Below are 19278 nucleotides of genomic sequence, written 5' to 3'. Positions count from 1 at the left end.
TGAGCAGAGATGAGTTCTCTGGGTTTTTCCTTGCCTCATGTATCACATTATTGGAGCCAGAGAAGTCAGCAACCTGGAAATGCCAATTGATGCAGACCCAAAAATGCTCAAACAAAAGCCAGCTTTCTTCTAGCCAAAGGACCAAAAAGGGCAGCTAATAAGTCAAAAAATTTTTTAAGAAAATACTCACCAAACACCACAGAAAACCCTGTCGTCCCACCCTCACCCAAATCCATAAAAGACAAGGAGAAAGCCTAGGTTTCTGGGCTGTGATGAGGAACACCATCCAGCCCACCCCCGCCAGAGTAGTGCTACAGAAAGCTAAGCAGGGAGCTGGGGATTGCATCATCCCCCACCAGGCAGTAACAATGAACCCATCAATGTGGTTTCAGTGGAGACCCTGGACTTCCACCACCTCTGGCAGTAACGAGGCTCCCCTTTCCCATGTCCACTTGGATCATGTGGAGGAGACCTACCAGAGACTAAGGATTTTTATCACCTCCCAGTGATGAAATGGGACAAGACCACTCCCCTCCACCCCGTGGTGTCTGTTGAGTCCCCAGTGGGAGCAAGAATAAGGCATTACCCCACCCAGCCATGGAGGTTTCCGTGGAGCCCTACTAGGGAGCCAGAACTCCCACCCTACAGTGTAGTAACGGAATCCTTCACCTTGGATGTCAACGGAAGCAGAGTAGGGAACCTGAATGTACACCCCAACTTTGCAAAAGCAAAGAAGAGCAGCCTCCTTCCCTTCCAGAGCAGTGTCAGAGAAAGCCAGACAGAAGACAGTTTAAAAAAAAAAAACAAAAAACCTTCAAAGTTCAGCAGGAAATTTTGTCAACCTAGAACTCCATGCCCATACAAACTACTAATCCCCTGGGAGAAAGCAGACATTTTTCAGACATGTGAGAACCCACCGTTTACTTTTTATGTACTCTTTCTTCAAGGGTGCTACTGGGGCTATCTCCTATAAGAACCTGAATATGTACTCCAGAGAACAAATAAAAGCAAAATGATCACACAGGGCCAGGAAATAGTCAAATCAACCTTGAAAAGTGATGAGAGGACATTCCAGGGTTATAACAATAGAGCCAATTTTATAAGGATTTAACAGGAAGGTGGGAGGGAACCATCAGGGGTACAGGGAAGCCTGGAAAAACTGCAAGTATAATTTCAAGTGTGGAAAAAATTAAGGATACAATAAAAGCAAATAATGCAAGAGGGAAAAAAAGATTTAAGAAACTCTGGAAGAGGGAGAAGAAGAGAAAGAATACTGCTTTAAAATATCAAAATCCGACCGGGCATGGTGGCTCACGCCTGTAATCCCAGCACTTTGGGAGGACGAGGTGGGCGGATCACCTGAGGTCAGGAGTTCGAGACTAGCCTGACCAACATAGAGAAACCCCGTCTCTACTAAAAATACAAAATTAGCCAGCCATGGTGGTGCATGCCTGTAATCCCAGCTACTCGGGAGGCTGAGGCAGGAGAATCGCTTGAACTCGGAGGCGGAGGTTGTGGTGAGCTGAGATCACGCCATTGCACTCCAGCCTGGGCTCGAAACTCCTATCTCAAAAAAAAAAATCAAAAGCCAGATATGGACCTTTATTTTCCAGTCTCAGGCACTTTCTGCACTGCAGGCAGCAGTGCAGACATGGTCAGGTCCGAGAACTATACCACACATAACCAGTTCCAAACAGAAATGGCATCGATAGGCCCTGATCATAAAGATATCTTTTAAGCGGGTAGAACCTTAGTTCTTAAGGATCATGCACTTTGCCAAGAAACACAAGAAGGGTCAAAAGACACAGGCCAATAAAATGAAGACCATCAAGGCCTTTGTCAAGCTCAAGGTCTTGAAGGGCACCTGTGTTGGTCTGTTCCCGCCATTGCTATAAAGTACCTGCAACTTCTTTATAGCAATGCCGGGCGCAGTGTCTCACCCCTGTAATCCCAGCACTTTGGGAGGCCGAGGTGGGTGGATCACAAGGTCAGGAGATCGAGACTATCCTGGCTAACACAGTGAAACCCCGTCTCTACTAAAAATACAAAAAAAATTAGCCGAGCGTGGTGGCGAGCACCTGTATGTAGTTCCAGCCACTCTGGAGGCTGAGGCAGGAGAATGGCATGAACCCGGAAGGCCAAGCTTGCAATGAGCCGAGATCGTGCCACTGCACTCCAGCCTGGGCAACAGAGCAAGACTCCATCTCAAAAAAAAAAAAAAAAAAAAAAAAAAAAGAAATACCTGAGACTGGGTAATTGATAAAGAAAAGAGGTTTAATTGGCTCATAGTTCTGTAGGCTCACAGTGCTGGCATCTGCTTCTGGAGAGGCCTCAGGAAGTTTACAATCATGGCTGAAGGTGACAGGGAGCCAGCGTGTCACATAGTGAGAGTGAAACAAGGGAGGGAGGGGGAGGAGCCACACTCTTTTAAACAACCAGATCATGAACTACTAGAGCAAGAACTCAGTCATCACCAAGGGGATGATGCCAAGCCATTCATGAGGGCCCACCCCCACGATCCCGATCACTTCCCACCAGGTCCCACCTCCAACACTGGGAATCACATTTCCACATGGGATTTGGAGGCGACAAACATCCAAACCATCTCAACCTGAGTCCCAAGCTCAGGAGCCATGCTGATTATGACATCATCAGTTGCCAGGTTCTGCTGGCCAAAAGCTAGCACCCAGGCCAAGGCCCCCACAAAGGCTGCAAAGTAGAGGTTTCCATCCTGCCAACATGAGGATGAAAGCACTTGCATGATCTCCTGGGCTGCTCTCTCTACAGGGCTAGTGTACAAATAATTTGCTGTTTTGTACAAATATATGCAAACTTATCCATATATGACGCCAAAGACATTTAGCATAATTTTCAATTCTGGATGGATTGCAAGAAAAAAATTACTGTGACCCTGATGTTATTAACATTCTCCTTCAAATGGGATGAAAATGTTATTTTAGCACCCTACCCGATCTAGTGGAGTTAAATACTTATATTTAAATATTCATAATAACATTCCACTTTTAGAATTAACCAAAATACAAATCACAGAAGATTTGATTCTGGTCATGGATCAAAATTTAAATGACCACATAAATGTTAAAGCATAGCTTTGAAAAGGTAGAAGGAAGAGCTAGGATAATACCCTTCCCCTTACAAAGTGTGAAATCAAAAGACAGTGTTGAGGGTTAAAGGAACAATAAAGAGGTTTAAGTTAATAACCATTATAAAAATTAAAGTAACACAAAATAGATAAAATATCAGATGAGTAGAAGAGAGAAGTACTATAAAGTTACTTGTCTTTCATTTCAAGGAGTTAACAGATACTGTCTAAAGTTAATTAACAGAGAGAGATTTATCTATGGTTATGAGTTAACAACCAGAAAAACTAAAAATAGGGTCAGTTAATAAGAGTCTGTCTCCAAAGAGTGGGACTAGGGAAGAATAGGGTAGAGGATTGTTGCTTATCACAGGCTCTTATTAAGTATTTGATTCGTGACCATATATGTTTGTAACTTTGCATGCACTTGTAACTGATAAAAATAATTTTTAAAGTTTGACAAACACACTCTGTTGATGAAGCTGTATGACAACAAGCATTCTCGTGTGGGAATATGAATTGGCACAATCTCTATGGAGGAGAATTTGACAATATCTAGCAAAATTACATACAAAATTACCCTTTGACCCAAATTCCACTTGGAAAAATCTATTGCAATGGTATAATGGTAAAAATACAAAAAGGTGCATACACAAGACTATTCATTACTGCACCATTTGTAATAATAAAAGACTAGAAGCAACCTAAATGCCCGTCAGTATGAGATGGGTTGAATAAACCATCCAATAGAGTACTATTGCTGTCCTACAGAGAAATGAGGAAGAGCCCCACATTCCCTGTATTTTTCCAGGAGAGACCTCTTTACAGGATATATTATAAAATGAGAAAAGTTAAGGGGAGAAAAGTATACATGGAATGCTATCACTTATCTGAGGGCCTGGCAAGAGGAGATGTGAATATATCTACGTATTTGCCTTTTTTTTTTTTTTTTTTTTTGAGACAGAGTTTTGCTCTTGTTGCCCAGGCTAGAGTACAATGGCACAATCTCGGCTCACCGCAACCTCTGCCTCTCAGGTTCAAGCAGTTCTCCTGCCTCAGCCTCCCGAGTAGCTGGGATTACAGGCATGTGCCACCACGCCCAGCTTATTTTTGTATTTTTAGTAGAGACAGGGTTTCTCCATGTTGGTCAGGCTGGTCTCGAACTCCCGACCTCAGGTGATCTGCCCACCTTGGCCACCGAGAGTGCTGGGATTAAAGGCGTGAGCCACTGTGCCCGGCTGCCTTTTTTGTTTTAATGGAAGGACAAATGAAAATCTAAAATCAAACTCGGTACCTATGTCAGGGAAGGAACATGGTGGTAGGCAGGGATAGAAGTTAGACTTATGAATATGCCTGTTTTGTAGCTTTGGCTTTGAAACAATATAAATATTTTAAGTAATTGTTTTAAAAATCAAATTATTTTTAAACAGTAATTCCAACAGATTAAAAGAAAAAATTATAAAAACCTAACTATGGGCCAGGTGTGGTGGCTCCTGCCTGTAATCCCAGCACTTTGGGAGGCCAAAGTGGGCAGATCACTTGAGGTCAGGAGACCAGCCTGGCCAAAAAAGTGAAACCCTGTCTCTACTAAAAATACAAACATCAGCTGGGCATGGTGGCAGTTACCCGTAGTCCCAGGTACTCAAGAGGCTGAAGCAGGAGAATCACTCGAACACAGGAGGCAGAAATTGCAGTGAGCCGAAATCGTGCCACTGCACTCCAGCCCAGGCGACTGAGCAAGACCCTGTCTCAAAAAACAAAACAACAACAACAACAACAAAAAACTAACTTTGTATTGAGTTGGAGACACAACCACAGAAACAAACCAATTCTACTGACTTTAAAACAGTAATTTGACTACAGTCCTAGTGAAATATATCCTAACGACCCAAAGAACTGCCAAGTTTTAAAAAGCCAAAAACATAACTATTTTCAGTAATCGCATTGTTGACGGTAATGTTAGTGCTGCTGTTGAGCTGTCTAGGTATTGCGGGATAAAGCAAAAGAGTAATGGTGTTGGTGCTGTTGGAAATCAAGACTTTGATATAGGTATGGAAAATTCCAATGTAAAAGTGATGAGGTTAAATAAAACTGCTATAGTCTAGAACTGGAAAAAGCAATATGAACACATAATGCAATTTACCTTTAAAAACACACACACATATTCCCAAATTCTGACCCCTGGAGAATCCTAGAAATTATGACTGACCTGGTAGCAAACCCACCCCATCCCCAAAAGTCCTAAATCCCAGGCTGTGATTTCTAATACTATTTCCCACCAAAAGGAACCAGGACTCCTTAGAGAAACACTGGGTCTGGAGGAGGAAACACAGAAGATGAGCCTGGGACACTCTGTCATACCAAAAGGCAAGGGAGCTATTAGAAACTACTGGGATCCTGGCCAGGAACAGTGGCTCAAGCCTGTAATCTCAGCACTTTGGGAGGCCGAGGCGGGCAGATCACAAGGTCAGGAGATCGAGACCATCCTGGCTAACACGGTGAAACCCCATCTCTACTAAAAATACAAAAAAAAAATTAGCCGGGTGTGGTGGCGGGCACCTGTAGTCCCAGCTACTTGGAAGCCTGAGGCAGGAGAATAGCGTGAGCCCGGGAGGCAGAGCTTGCAGTGAGCCAAGATCGCATCACTGCACTCCAGCCTGGTCAACAGGATGAGACTCTGTCTCAAATAAATAAATAAATAAATAAATAAATAAATAAATAAAAGAAAAGAAACTACTGGGATCCTGTTAAAAGGACTTCAGAGTTCACTTGAAATTCCCACTGGACAAACTGGGCATGGTGGCTCATGCCTGTAATTCCAGCACTTTGGGAGGCCAAGGCGGGCAGATCATGAGGTCAGGAGATCGAGACCATCCTGGCTAACACAGTGAAACCCCATCTCTACTTAAAATACAAAAAATTAGCCGGGCGTGGTGGCGGGCACCTGTACTCCCAGCTACTCGGGAGGCTGAAGCAGAAGAATGGCGTGAACCCGGGAGGCAGAGCTTGCAGTGAGCTGAGATCATGCCACTGCTCTCCAGCCTGGGCAATAGAGGGAGACTCCGTCTCAGAAAAAAAAAAAAAAAAAGAAATTCCCACTGGACAAAGATAGGACAAATTAAACATCAGTGAGGACAGTAACTACAGCAGATTGAAATATAGCCAATAAGTTTAAATACATCCATTTAAAGTGACACTCCCCTCTCTCAAAAATTAGTTACCTTTTGAAAATGTTTAAAAAATTAATAAAATCAAGCATTTACCCTGCCTTTCCTATATGAACTGTATCTCAGAGCAACCAAATGGTTGATATGGAAAAGGTTTCTTTTTACAAGTATCCCAGCTAGTATGAAGAAGAAGTGATAGAAACAAAATATCACCATTTTATAACCTCTAATTAATGAACAGATCAAAGAGAGATAACCAGACATAATGTACCTCTTGATGGAAGTACCTATCACCACTTTTAAAATATTCTTGCCAAGAAAGTGAACTTGAATCTCATCAAGTCACTTAATCCAACTACCAATTTGTAGGAAATAAAGGGGACAGAGGAATACATTAAACAAACCTTAAGGATGCAACGGAAATCATATAGGACAAATAACCCAGTTCTTCAAAAAATAAACTGCATGGGGGAAAAAGACAGCAAATATCAACCAATTGCAATGTATGAACTTCGCTGATTCAAACGAATCCACCGTTTTTTTTAAATTTGACATAACTGAAAAACTTTGAACACTGACTGGATATTTAATAACATTAAAATTTTTTGACCGGGTGCAGTGGCTCATGCCTGTAATCCCAGCACTTTGGGAGGCCTAGGTGGGTGGACTGCTTGGGGTCAGGAGTTTGAAACCAGCCTGACCAACATGGTGAAACCCTGTCTCTACTAAAAACACAAAAATTAGCTGGGCATGGTGGCACACACCTGTAATCCCAGCTACTGGGGAGGTTGAGGCAGGAGAATCGCTTGAACCCAGGAGGCAGAGGTTGCAGTGAGCCGAGATCACACCACTGCACTCCAGCTTGGGTGACAAAGTACAACTTCAACTAAAAAAAAAAAATTAAAAATTAAATTTTTTGGTTAACTTTTTAGGTGTGAAAATGTTATGTTTTTTAAAAAGAAAATCTACCTTTTAGAGGCACATATGGAAGTATTTAAGAATGATATGACATCTGGGGCCTGGAATGGTGGCTCACACCTGTAATCCCAGCACTTTGGGAGGTGGAGGCAGGCAGATCACTTGAGGTCAGGTGTTTGAGATCAGCCTGGCCAAAATGGTGAAATCTCATCTCTACCAACAATACAAAAATTAGCCAGGCATGGTGGTGTGCACCTGTAATCCCAGCTACTGGGGAGGCTGAGGCACGAGAATCACTTGAACCTGGGAGGTGGAGGTTGCAGCGTGCCGAGATTGCATCACTGCACTCCAGCCTGGGCGACAGAGTGAGACTCTGTCTCAGAAAAAAAAAAAAAAAAAAAAAAAAAGGATGATATGACAACATCTGGGATTTGCTTCAAAATAATCCAGGACTAGAGAGCAGGGGAGGGAGTTACAGTCAGTTATCTATAAATAAAACTAGGTAAAACATAAATTAAGTGTTGAAACTGGTTGATGGGAATTTGGGGGCTCATTATACTATTCTACTTTTATAGATGTTTAAAATTTTCCAAAATAAAGTTTAAAAATAGGTTCAAGCACCAAGAAGAAAAAGAATAAAAAATCACTTTAAGGCCAGGCATGGTGGCTCAAGCCTGTAATCCCAGCACTTTGGGAGGCCGAGGCGGGCGGATCACCTGAGGTCAGGAGTTTGAGACCAGCCTGGCCAAACTGGAGAAATCCGTCTCTACTAAAAGTACGAAAAATTAGCCGGACATGGTGGCAGGTGCCTGTAATCCCAGCTACTCAGGAGGCTGAAGCAGAGGAAGCTTGAATCCAGGAGGTAGTAATTGCAGTGAACCAAGATCGTGCCACTGCACTCCAGCCTGGGCGACAAGAGCAAGGCTCTGTCACACACACACACAAAAAATACTTTAAAAAGGCTGAAAAGTAGTACCAGTTAAACAGAGATAAATATAAATTATTTGTATAAATCTTTTATAAAACTGAATAGATTTCCAATATTTATGATAAAGGGAACATTAAGTGGTTTTTTTACTTCAAGACAGGGTCTTGCTCTGTTGCCCAAGCTAGAGTACAGTGGTGCAATCTCAGCTCACTGCAACCTCCCCTTCCCGTGTTCAAGCAGTTCTCGCACCTCAGCCTCCCAAGTAGCTGGGATTACAGGCATGCGCCACCATGCCCAGCTAATTTTTGTAATTTTTTTTTTTTTTTTTTTTTTTTTTTTTTAGTAGAGATGGGGTTTTGCCATGTTGGCCCAACTGATCTCGAACTCCTGACCTCAAATGATCTGCCTGCTTCAGCCTCCCAAAGTGATGAGATTACAGGTGTGAGCTACCGGGCCTGGCTGGGGACATAAGTGTTCTTAAATGTTATAATTCTAATTGTTTGCACGCTCATCTTACCTGTCTTAGTAGACTATAGGCTTCCTTTCTTCCCAACCAGCAAGAGCAATAGTGCTTTGTATATATCAGCATCTCAATCTTTCAAACAAATTCAGTGAAATACACTACACGTCATCCTAACATTCTTACTGAAAGGAAGCAAATACCTTGGTTTTTAAAAACAAAACCAAAAAAAAAACTGTAATACTATAAAAAGGAACATACTTGCTGTTTTTTAACTTGTTTTTTAACTCCAGGTTGTTCAGACAACTGTGTTTTCTCCTCTCCAAGCAATATTAATGATAGCTGCCATTTACTAAGCAGTCATATCTCCACTGAGAACTAGGCACAATATCTCTTTTAATTATCACAACAACCCTGTAGGTTAATTTATTAGCTTCCTTCCATAAATATTATTTTTTTAACCTGAAGCTCAGAAATTTAGAACTCAGAGGGAGAATGTATAGTTCTGGGAACTCAGTACTCCAATGCTCACGTACCCCTGGCTCCTCTCACACCCCGGAGTTCAAGAACTGCCAGCATGGAGTCAAACAGTATCTTCTCTAGATTGGTTTCCTTCCTTCCATTTATTCATACAGCCTATGCGAGATCAATGCAACACCCTCAAACCTTTCCTGTGGCTAAAGTGAATTCAAAAGGTGGTTTTTCTTTTCCCCCTCTCTAAATCTACCATGAACAGATTTGCCTTCAGCAATTTAGTCCAGCCCACTTCAAGTCTTACTTATTTAATAAAGCACACACATTCACTACGGATCCCTCAAAGATTCCTTCCATTCTCAATGCAGACTAAAATGCCTTATCCCAATTATAACTTTTCACTTTTCCTCAGAAAAGCAAACATATAACCAGTCCTCACCTCACAAATACTCCATTTGTAACATAACTCTGCTAACCTTGGCAAGTCATCTTTGATTCTTCTTTTGCCTCTTACATGTAATTTGTCACCAAGTCTTGTCATTTCTACTTAAAATCTCTCAAAGCCATCCTTTTTTTTTTTTCTTTTTTCTTTTTGAGACAGGGTCTCACTCTGTCACCCAGGCTGGAATGCAGTGGCGTGATCTTGACTCACTGCAACCTCCGTCTCCTGAGCTCTGTGGGAGCTCAAGTGATCCTCCCACCTCAGCCTCCCAAGTAGCTGGGACCACAGATACATGCCACCACACCTGGCTAATTGTTGTATTTTTTTGTAAAGACAGAGTTTCATCATGTTGCCCATGCTGGTCTCAACTTCCTGGACTCAAGCCATCCACCCTCCTTGGCCTCCCAAAGTGCTGGCATTACAGGCATGAGCCACCACGCCCGGCCTGTCATTCCTTTTCTTTACACTGCCAAAACCTTGCTCTGGACCTTGATCTTCAGCAGTAAAAACTATTTACACAGTTCCACAATCCAGTGGCCTCCCATTTTTTTCCATGCATTCTTCCTATCAGTAAAAAAGTGAGCATACATCTGATAAATATCCATAAATTATAATAATGCCTTACTATACTAACACATACATTAAAAAATACAAAAACAAACTTTGAAGGTTGATATAAAAATAAATACAATTTCTAACATATTCTCACGTTCCAATGCGTCATCTTGTAAAAGCCAGAGATATCACTGTTCTAAACTGCTGCTGCCAGGGTAATCTACCTAAAAACCCAAATCTGATCATATTACATCCCCAGTTCAACCCTTCAATGGCATCATATCCCACTGGCACATGCCTACTTCATCAACTTCCTCTCCTGTAATCTTTATCCTTATATCCTGTATTTCAGCTTTACCTTTTATCTCCCCATGACTTTTGCATACACAGTTCCCTATATCTGGAATGCCCTTGCCCTCAACAGTTACTGATTTGTACATAACAGTATCTTGAAGAGGGAAACACATTCTAAATGTCATAACCAACGTCCAAATGAACTTTTGGAATGTCACCTCTCTTTTCTATAGGAACATACATGTATTTTAACATATCTTTTCTTACTTTATTTGGCTCCTTTTCAAGTCCTGAATACTCGGAAAGAATGGGTACGGATTCCAGTACAAGTAGAGAACAAAACAACTTCATTTTGTTTATTTTTCTTCCTTGTTTATCTTTCCATGTCCCCACAAAGCCCCTTTAAGCAAAAAGGATGTTACGAACCCAGAGATTAGTTCTCCCTAGGGCCAGGAAAAAGGCTGGACCTTTGCAACTGCAACCGGAACTCCAGCCAGGAACTTACACAGATTTAATAACTGAATGCAAACATACTTTCCTAGAGCAATACTCCAGGTCTTACCTTCTGTTTCAACCTTCCTATCTGCTGTACAATTCCCTCTAAGTTGACTACAATGGCTAAGAAAAGAGTGATGGAGTAGCACCAACATGTTTTCCAGAAAAGTCATGAAAATTCAAGTGGCTGACTCTGAGCACTAATGATGGAGAGCTTGGTCTTCAAAGAGACTTTTATTCCACCACTCCAAGTCTTTCTACATTCTCCTTTGGGGACTGGGAGGACAGCACTGTGGCGGAGAAAGGGAAGAGGGGAATAGGCATTAGAGGAAGAAGGCCTGGAAGGAAGTCACATTCCAATTCTTGGTCTCATCACAAAGCAGAGAGATACGTTAGTTGTGCTATACAACAGGCCTCAAGAAAAAGCAACCTTTTTGTGTATTTTGGCAATGGGATCCTTTAAAGAACAGTCAAAACAAACTGGAGCAGAGCTATCATAAGCCAAGACTGCTCCTCTATTCTTGAAATGAGATCGGTTTATCCTCACTTTCAAGTCATATAACTTCCACTTGTCTTCCTTTGGTAATCCCCCTCCATTCTCCAAATCTCCCCTTTCTTTCAGTTCAAGTTCCAACCTCTTCCTAGAAACCTATCTCCGTCTACTCTGATCTTTTCTATGTAACTCATTTGGGCCAAATCAAAACCACAATAAAATACCACTTTACACAAAGTGGTACAGCTGCTTTAGGAAACAATTTTAACAGTTTCTCAAAATGTTACATAGAGTTACCAAAAGATCCAGCAATTCCACTCCTAAGTATATACCCAAGCGAAATAAAAACGTATGTCCACACAAAATGTTCATAGCAACATCATTCATAATGATGAAAAGGGGAAACAACCCAAATACCTAACAACTGACAAATGGATGAGTAAAATGTGGTATGTCCATACAATGGAATATTATTCAGCAGTAAAAAGTAATGAAACACTCATGCATGCTCCAACATGGATAAATCTTGAAATCATTAAGTGAAAGAAGCCACGCAGGAAGGGTTATATATGATTCTATTTATTAATATATGAAATGCCCATAAAAGGCAAATCTATAGCAAGTAGATTAGTGATTGCCTAGGACTGAAGGGTTTGGGGGAATGAGGAGTGTCTAACAGGCATGGGGTTTCTTTCTGGGGTGATGAAAAAGTTCTGGAATTAGTGGTAATCAATCACCCTTGTGAATATACTTAAAACCACGTAAAAAAGTAAATTTTAGGGCTGGGCACAGTGGCTCATGCCTGTAATCCCAGCACTTTGGGAGGCCAAGGCAGTCGGATCATCAGGAGTTTGAGACTAGCCTGGCCAACATGGTGAAACTAAAAATACAAAAACTAGTCAGGCATGGTGGTGGGCACCTGCAGTCCCAGCTACTTGGGAGGCTGAGGCATAAGAATCACCTGAACCCAGGAGGCGGAGGTAGCAGTGAGCCAAGATCACACCACTGCACTCCAGCCTGGGGGACAGAGTGAAACTGTCTCAAAAAAAAAAAAAAAAAAGTAAATATTATAGTATGTGAATCTTATGTTGTAATCTTATAAGATTCACATACTATAAAATTTCGTATCTTAAACAGTTTTCAGATTACCACAACCTACAAGGCCCTGCCTAGGGTCTCTCCCTCTGACCTCACCACAAGCCTCTCTGCCATCAGTCACTACTCAAACCCACTGGCCTTCTGTCCGTTCCTGAAATATGCCCAGGGTTTTCTTGCCTCAAGGCCTGGAATAAAAAGTCTTGCCTAGTCTCTTTAGGTGACTCATACCTCCTCATCCTTTAAGTCTCAGCTCAAATGTCATCTCCACGGTGAGGCCTTCCCTCGCCACTCTATCTAAAATAGGACAGTCGCTCTCATCATTTTCTCTGAGGCATCTCATGTGCTTCCTTTATAGAACATCCACATAGCTTTATGTGAATTCACCTGGTTTTTTTAATGTCAGGTCCACAAGACTGTATGCACCGTGAGGAGTGAATCTGTATTATTCACCATCGTAATTCCCAATGTCTAACACAATTCCTGGCATTTAAGTGTCTAATAAATGGTAATATTTTTATTTCCTTAATATGCCACATCCTCATATGTACTGCTCCCTCTGCTGATACCACCACCATCACTACTGCCTCTACTCCCTCTGCTAACCACCCCTACCTATCTCTCAGCTGAAACATGATCCCCTTGGTGAAGGCTTCCTTTCCTGACCCTCCCTCCTCCCCAGAATACAGTCTCTCCTTCACTTACTCACCTATTCGTCACCAGCGGCATCTCCACCATTGCAATTAACTTATACTGTATTATACTTGTGTTTTGTTTTTTTGTTGTTGTTTTGTTTTGTTTTGGTGGGGAGGGAGTCTGGAAGGGATTGTTTTTGTTTTACATTTGTGTCCACTACTTTAGAAAGCCTTAAAGAAAAATATTTGTTCATCTTTGTGTCCCCAGTACTTAGCACACTGCCAGGCACAGTATTGCCACTAATTATGATAATAATGGCTAACATTTATTGTTTAATACGTGCTTAATCTTCTTAGTTCTACAGTAGGTAAATGGATGAATAAATGGATACATTTCTTGGTCACTAACCTCACAGAGGTCACAGTTTGACGGGGACAGAAGACAGGTATACAGGCTAATGTAGAATAATCACCACCACAAGGCCAAATTAGTTGCCCTGCCCTGTTCCTATGCCTCAAGTCTTAGAGTATGCTTTTCTCTGAGTCCATAAATGTCACGTTTCTTCAAACTCACTTAGAAAACTTACTTCGATTACTTACAGCCCACTTCCTGCACTTGGTGCCTGGAAGCAATTTCTAGGATGTCACCACAAGCAATATTAAACTGCCACATAGTTTCCTGCTGTGTGTCTGCATTATCAGTTAAATTGCTTCATATTAACCACATTCCAGTCCACTGGGATCATTCAAACACTAAATAAGATTTAAAAATACCTGTTGAAGATTGTCAGTTACCACTGCTCCTTTTATTCTTCTAGATAAATGTCCATACAGACGTAACATTTAGGTTTCCAGGGTGCTACCTGCATACTGGTGACCTTCTCTTTTTTTGTCCATTAAATGTTGATTTGAGGCAAGACAATGTTCCTTTATTAAAATAAACATGAGGCTGGGCACGGTGGCTCACATCACACCTGTAATCCCAGCACTTTCGGAGGCCAAGGCAGGCAGATCACCTGAGGCTGGGAGTTCAAGACTAGCCTGACCAACACGGGAGAAACCCGTCTCTACCAAATAAAGAAAATTAGCCAGGCATGGTGTCTCATGCATGTAATCCCAACTACTGGGGAAGCTGAGGCAGGAGAATCGCTTGAACCCGGGGGTTGGAGGTTGCGATGAGCCAAGATCATGCCATTGCACTCCAGCCTGGGCAACAAGAGCAAAACTCCATCTCAAAAAAAAAAAAAAAAAAAAGAACTAAATAATCTAGTAAAAGGCCTGCCTAAACCATATAATTTGCCTTAAAAATTTATAAAATATAAAACTTTTCTTCCTCAAGGGTTTTTTTTTTAACTCGATAAACACTCAACTCGGTCTTAATTAGAATCTTAATGTAGATCCTAATGTATTTCTTAAATGCATTCCATGAACTCTTCTCAAACAACCATGTGCCAGGCATTGAGTCTGACACAGGGAACTCAAAGATAAATAAGACAGTCCTTCCTCTCAAGAAGTTTATGTCCAGCATGGTACGGGAGACAGACAAGAAACGAGATTCAGTATTGTGACTGCGATAAACACAAGGGGCCACAGAAACACGGATGAAGGGCACCTGGCCTAGACTGGAACAGGAGGGGGTGGGGGTGGCAACAGGAAACTGGCATCAAGGCAGGCGTCTGGGGGATGGCATCTGATCTTAGGCCTATAAACTCCCATTCTCTCATTTGAAAAATGTGGTTAATAAATAGCATCGCCACCACTGGACAGTAGTGAGGGTTTCATGAAATGGTTCACATTAAGGATTTCCACGGTACCTGACAGAGATTGTGTTCAACCAGGCTTAAACTTAAAAGAGAAGTCTGATCAAACACGAAATCTCAACACCTGTGCCTAGCAACTCACGTGCTTTACCACTGATCCCACAACAGACACCAGCTTCACAATTACACACAATATTGTTTTAAATCAACTTTTATTTTTTAATAATGAGACAATGTTAAGCCCTACTCTGCATGTTAACAGCCTAATTTCTTGGTCATTAAAATTTTCTTCTCCATTACCTTAAACATACCTTTCTCTGATATTTCTAATATACAGTAATGTTCTTAGTCTTTTGATACAGAAGGTGAAAAAAAAGAAAAAAACCTAACAATTACTGAGTTTTTAACATGGACCTGACATTTACATTGATACCGTGTTCAATGCTCATAATAACCCTACAACCTGGACACAGTCCTCCCCATTTTACCTTCAGGGAAACTGAGGTTGAAAAGGCAGTCTGTGTGAAGTTTCATAATTAGCATTAAAAAGAGCTGGAATTTGAACCTAGACCTGATTCCACCTAGTCAACTGACTTGCTGCATCAGAGATAAGCAAGAGAAAACAAAAGGAACCCCTCCCCCTTGTCCCTACCTCCAAGACTATCCTATTCAATGGAACCTGCACACTTAGATTTCACCACAGCCAGGAGAACACCTTGAACGCCCTGCCAGGAGGGAAAGCCAGCCAGTAGTAACCAAAGCTCTGTCTTCTCCAACAACTAGAGAAGCACTTAAGTGGGTAATTTCCTGTCCATCCCCATTCCTAGCTACAGGCAGAAGTTGCATAATCAACAGTCACTATAAATCACAACTACTTTTCATAACTTCTCTCTTCATATTCTCTTTCGGTTTCACCACAAGCTAACATATTTCCCAAGCCTAAGTTTTTATCACAGATCAGTCTAGTTTCAAGATCAATAAGGCTATTCTTCATACTCATTTCACGCTTAATACAATTCCATGCCTTAGTAAATTCCCTAACCCAAGTGCTCAGAATTAGCGATGGGTTCCACAAAACACATTTGAGAAATGTATTTGTCAACTTGCTACCTTGGAGAGCAACAGAGAGCTTTGATGGCTAGCCATCTGAACTTTTACTTGCTGGATTTTAATACTGGTTCTGACACTCACTGCTTCATGTCAGGCAAGTTTCTGAACTTTTCTGTAACAAGAAGGGTAAGTGTCCTCACGCATACTCTGCAACTCTAAGTTGGCTTCTGGAAAGTGTTTCTAAGTGCTATTGAAATCCAAGTTTACAACTCTTACTTGGAAGCAGGAGCTAAACTTGAGTGCCTCTTTAATCCCAATGTTTCACAAACGACATCTTTTTACCTCCCAAGCCTCTCAAGCTCTTGTTTGGAGCATGCTTCTAACTTTTTTCTCATTTCCACAAAAATAAAGATTTAACAGAGTGTTCATGCGACTCTTCCATTTTCATTACCATAAGCAAACTTTTCTAGTTTCATTCAGCAGATGTCTCAAGGCTGCTGCAGCGCATCTCATACATATTTTGTAAATGAGAAGCCTAACCACACGGGGGACTGCAAGGCTGGGCAAGGGTCACACTGCACGGGCATCACCTGGACATGAGATGCAATGTTTGAATAATTATTAGTTTCACCCTTAAGGCCCTTCTCCTTTCAAACTTCCCTAGTACAATTCTCAAAATGCTGAAATAAACACATTCCACAGACTTTCCTGTAAGAGGGTTTAAAGTGTCCTAGGAAAGTTGTTTTACAGAAAAGCCTATGCTGTCAACTTTGCTTTTTAATGCCCTTAAACAATTCTATTAATCACAGAGGAAAAAGTGAACATTTGTTAGTAATTAGAGATAAAACATCTCCAGTTCTGGGGCAGAGGAAGGGAGAGGCCACAAGAGGACCTGGCTGGGAGGGGAGATAGAGTCGAAAGCCACACACCCAAATTGGACCGCTTAAGAGTTGCACTTTCCAAAGTCAACTTCTAAGTCTACAAGGACAGCAACAATGTTTCAGTGGATTCTGAAGTTACATGTATCAACAATTTCCCCGGAAAGCTAACCCTCCACCGGGAACTCCAGGAGAATGAATGAGTGAGGGAATTCGCCAGATTGAGTTACAAAGCCTTTCCAACGATTATCAAGAGCAGGTGCTCGGTTACAACACAGAGGTATCCTCCTTCACAGCCTTTGGACCTTGCTGCGTGGAGATTTTCACAGATAAGAGGGGGGAAATAGAGAGACAGGCCTTCCTCCCCGGCCATCCACACCTTAGGTGGCCACACCATGAGCGGCCCCTCCCTCTAAGAACCTCACGCGACTTCTGTGGGGGCCGCAGGCCTCAAGCGGCCAGGCTGCAACCTCTCCGGACCTGCCAACTCTCAGGGGCGCCCCAAACATGCCCAAACATGGGGAGGTGCTTCCGGGGCTTTGCCACTCCCCTTCCCCACAGTTGAAGGACAATTTTCAGGGGCTCTCCGTAAACCCGGGGAGGGGGCCGCCCTGTAATCTCAGCTGTTCCGACCCCCAGGTGAGGAGGGGACACCTGGCCCCCGGCGCCCTGCCACCCCACGCGCACCCCGCCCCCGCGCCTCCCTGGATCGCCATAGCAACAGTCCCCCTCCCCGCGTGACGCCGGCACGCGGGGCGCCCCTCTGGTCTCGGCAACAAGTCCCCCGCGCGGCCCGCGGCCTGCAGCCCTGGCCCGGCCTCGCCGCCCCGCGCCCGGCCCGGCTCCGCCCGGCCCGGCCGCACTCACTTGATCCTGGAGCCCATGGTCCCCGGGCCTCCTCATGGGCCCGCGGGCCCCGCTCGGCGCTGCGCTGCCCGCCCGCCCGCGGCCGACCGGCCTCCCTCTGGCGCTCTCCCCGCCCCTTCCTCCCTTCCCTCAGGCTGGGGCCCGCCCGCTCGAGGCTCGCTCCCTCGCCGCCGCCGCCGCCTCCAGGGGTTAATGTACTCGCTCCAGCCGGGCGAACGCCATGGTCGCCGGCGCGCGTGCCCGGCGCGCGCCGCCCCCTCCGCCTCTCACAACCGCCCCTCCCGCCCGCGCTGCCGCCGCCGCTGCCCGCTGGGGCTGCTGGGAAGTGTAGTCCGCTCGCGGGGGCGGGGCCGTGGCCGGTGGGGGCGGGGCGGGAGCGCGGTCACCCGCACGTCTCCCAGGGCGCGGGCCCCGGAGGACTCTGGCGTTCCTGTGCAGGCCCTTACACATCTACACCCCACTGCGCCCCGCTGGAAACCTCCACTCACAGCCGCCCTGAAGAGACCCTAATCCTCTCATGGAGACCCCCAGCCCTCCCGATGAAACCGCCACCCATCCTCCCCTTGGAGGCCTCCCACCCAGCCCTTCTAACAGAGAGCTAATCCCCCGCCCAGGCCTCCATGAAAACACGTTTTCCCTTTAACATCCCGCACCTTCCAGTAAGTCCCGTGCAGAACCTCTTCTGCATCACACCGTCCACTTCCCCATCTGAAGGCCTTTCCTCTTCCTTTCCCCTTAGAGCTTGAAGGAGACCCCACATACCTACGGGAAAGCCACCTGGGGGCTTCGTGGACCCACGTGGTGGCTCAGCTCTGCCCTCCCCCTGAGGACCTCTGCCTCCCTTTATCAGCCGTTTTGGGAACTCCAACATCGAAGCCTCCTGTTAACACAACAGTCCCTGATAGAGATTAACTTAATGCAAATGAAAGGATTTGAGAGCCGAGATCACCAGCCTGCTACCTACCCCTGCTCCCCCTTGGGATTCACTTCCATGAACACCTCAATTTCATCCCCCTCGGGGCTCACTTCCATGAACACCTCAATTTCATCCCCTCTAGGGCCAGAGGGATCATAAAGGAAGCAATAATCACAGCTACCATTAGCCACCCTTTAATGAGCGGGTGAGTGCCCTTTCTGCATCAGACACAGTATTTCCGTACATCATTAGTGCCAATCCTCACAATAATCCTATGTTCATCTCCCTAATTTACAAAGAGGAAACTGAGCCACATTCCCAAGATCACATAACTAGCAACGAGTGAAGAAGCCAAGATTAGTGTCCAGACTGAATCATTCCAGACACCTGTGACATAGTCATGCTTTAAGGTGGCACCTTAGGCCACAAGTCCAAAGACACTTTTAATATTAGGCTTTTTTTCCTTTTTTTTTTTTTTTCCAATTTTCTGTCCTGAAATGCCATTCATCACTTCTGCCATTTCAGTTCTTATAAATGCATGGAGTGCCTCCCCACCCTACCCCCACCCCATAGCCTCTATGTAACTGGTCCTGCGTCCTAGCTCCCAGCCAGGCTGGGAGCAAAGAAAGCAAGAAGATACGTCGTAGAAGACTTCTTCTGTTGGAGTCACCTTCTGAATAAAGATAGTTTCTCCCTTTTGCCTCTGCCTTGAGGTTGTTGAAGTCAAAGGGTAAACTTTTTAAAATTAAAA

The 19278-nt window shown here is 43.9% G+C and overlaps 1 protein-coding gene across 10 annotated transcripts in view; it reads right to left on the bottom strand.

The window, feature by feature from the left end:
- DENND1A (DENN domain containing 1A) overlaps positions 1–17857 on the bottom strand; it is a 542810-nt gene extending 524953 nt beyond the window's left edge. For 5 of the 10 annotated variants that reach the window (XM_063594214.1, XM_034929018.4, XM_034929019.4 and 2 more), the window contains exon 1: positions 17612–17849. In XM_063594214.1, coding sequence (XP_063450284.1) covers positions 17612–17628 — 17 coding nt within the window. In that variant the 5' untranslated portion in view covers positions 17629–17849. Of the gene's footprint in view, positions 1–17611 lie in introns of all 10 variants that reach the window. The other 5 variants (XM_063594216.1, XM_057298645.2, XM_063594215.1 and 2 more) reach the window with 3 other exon arrangements.
- Between the last annotated feature and the right edge of the window lie 1421 nt (positions 17858–19278).

This window comes from Pan paniscus, chromosome 11 (assembly GCF_029289425.2).
Source record: "Pan paniscus chromosome 11, NHGRI_mPanPan1-v2.0_pri, whole genome shotgun sequence".
NCBI classification, from domain to species: Eukaryota; Metazoa; Chordata; class Mammalia; order Primates; family Hominidae; genus Pan; species Pan paniscus.
The sequence above is the reverse complement of the archived record's forward strand: the minus strand, read 5'-3'. Positions and strand labels throughout refer to the sequence as shown.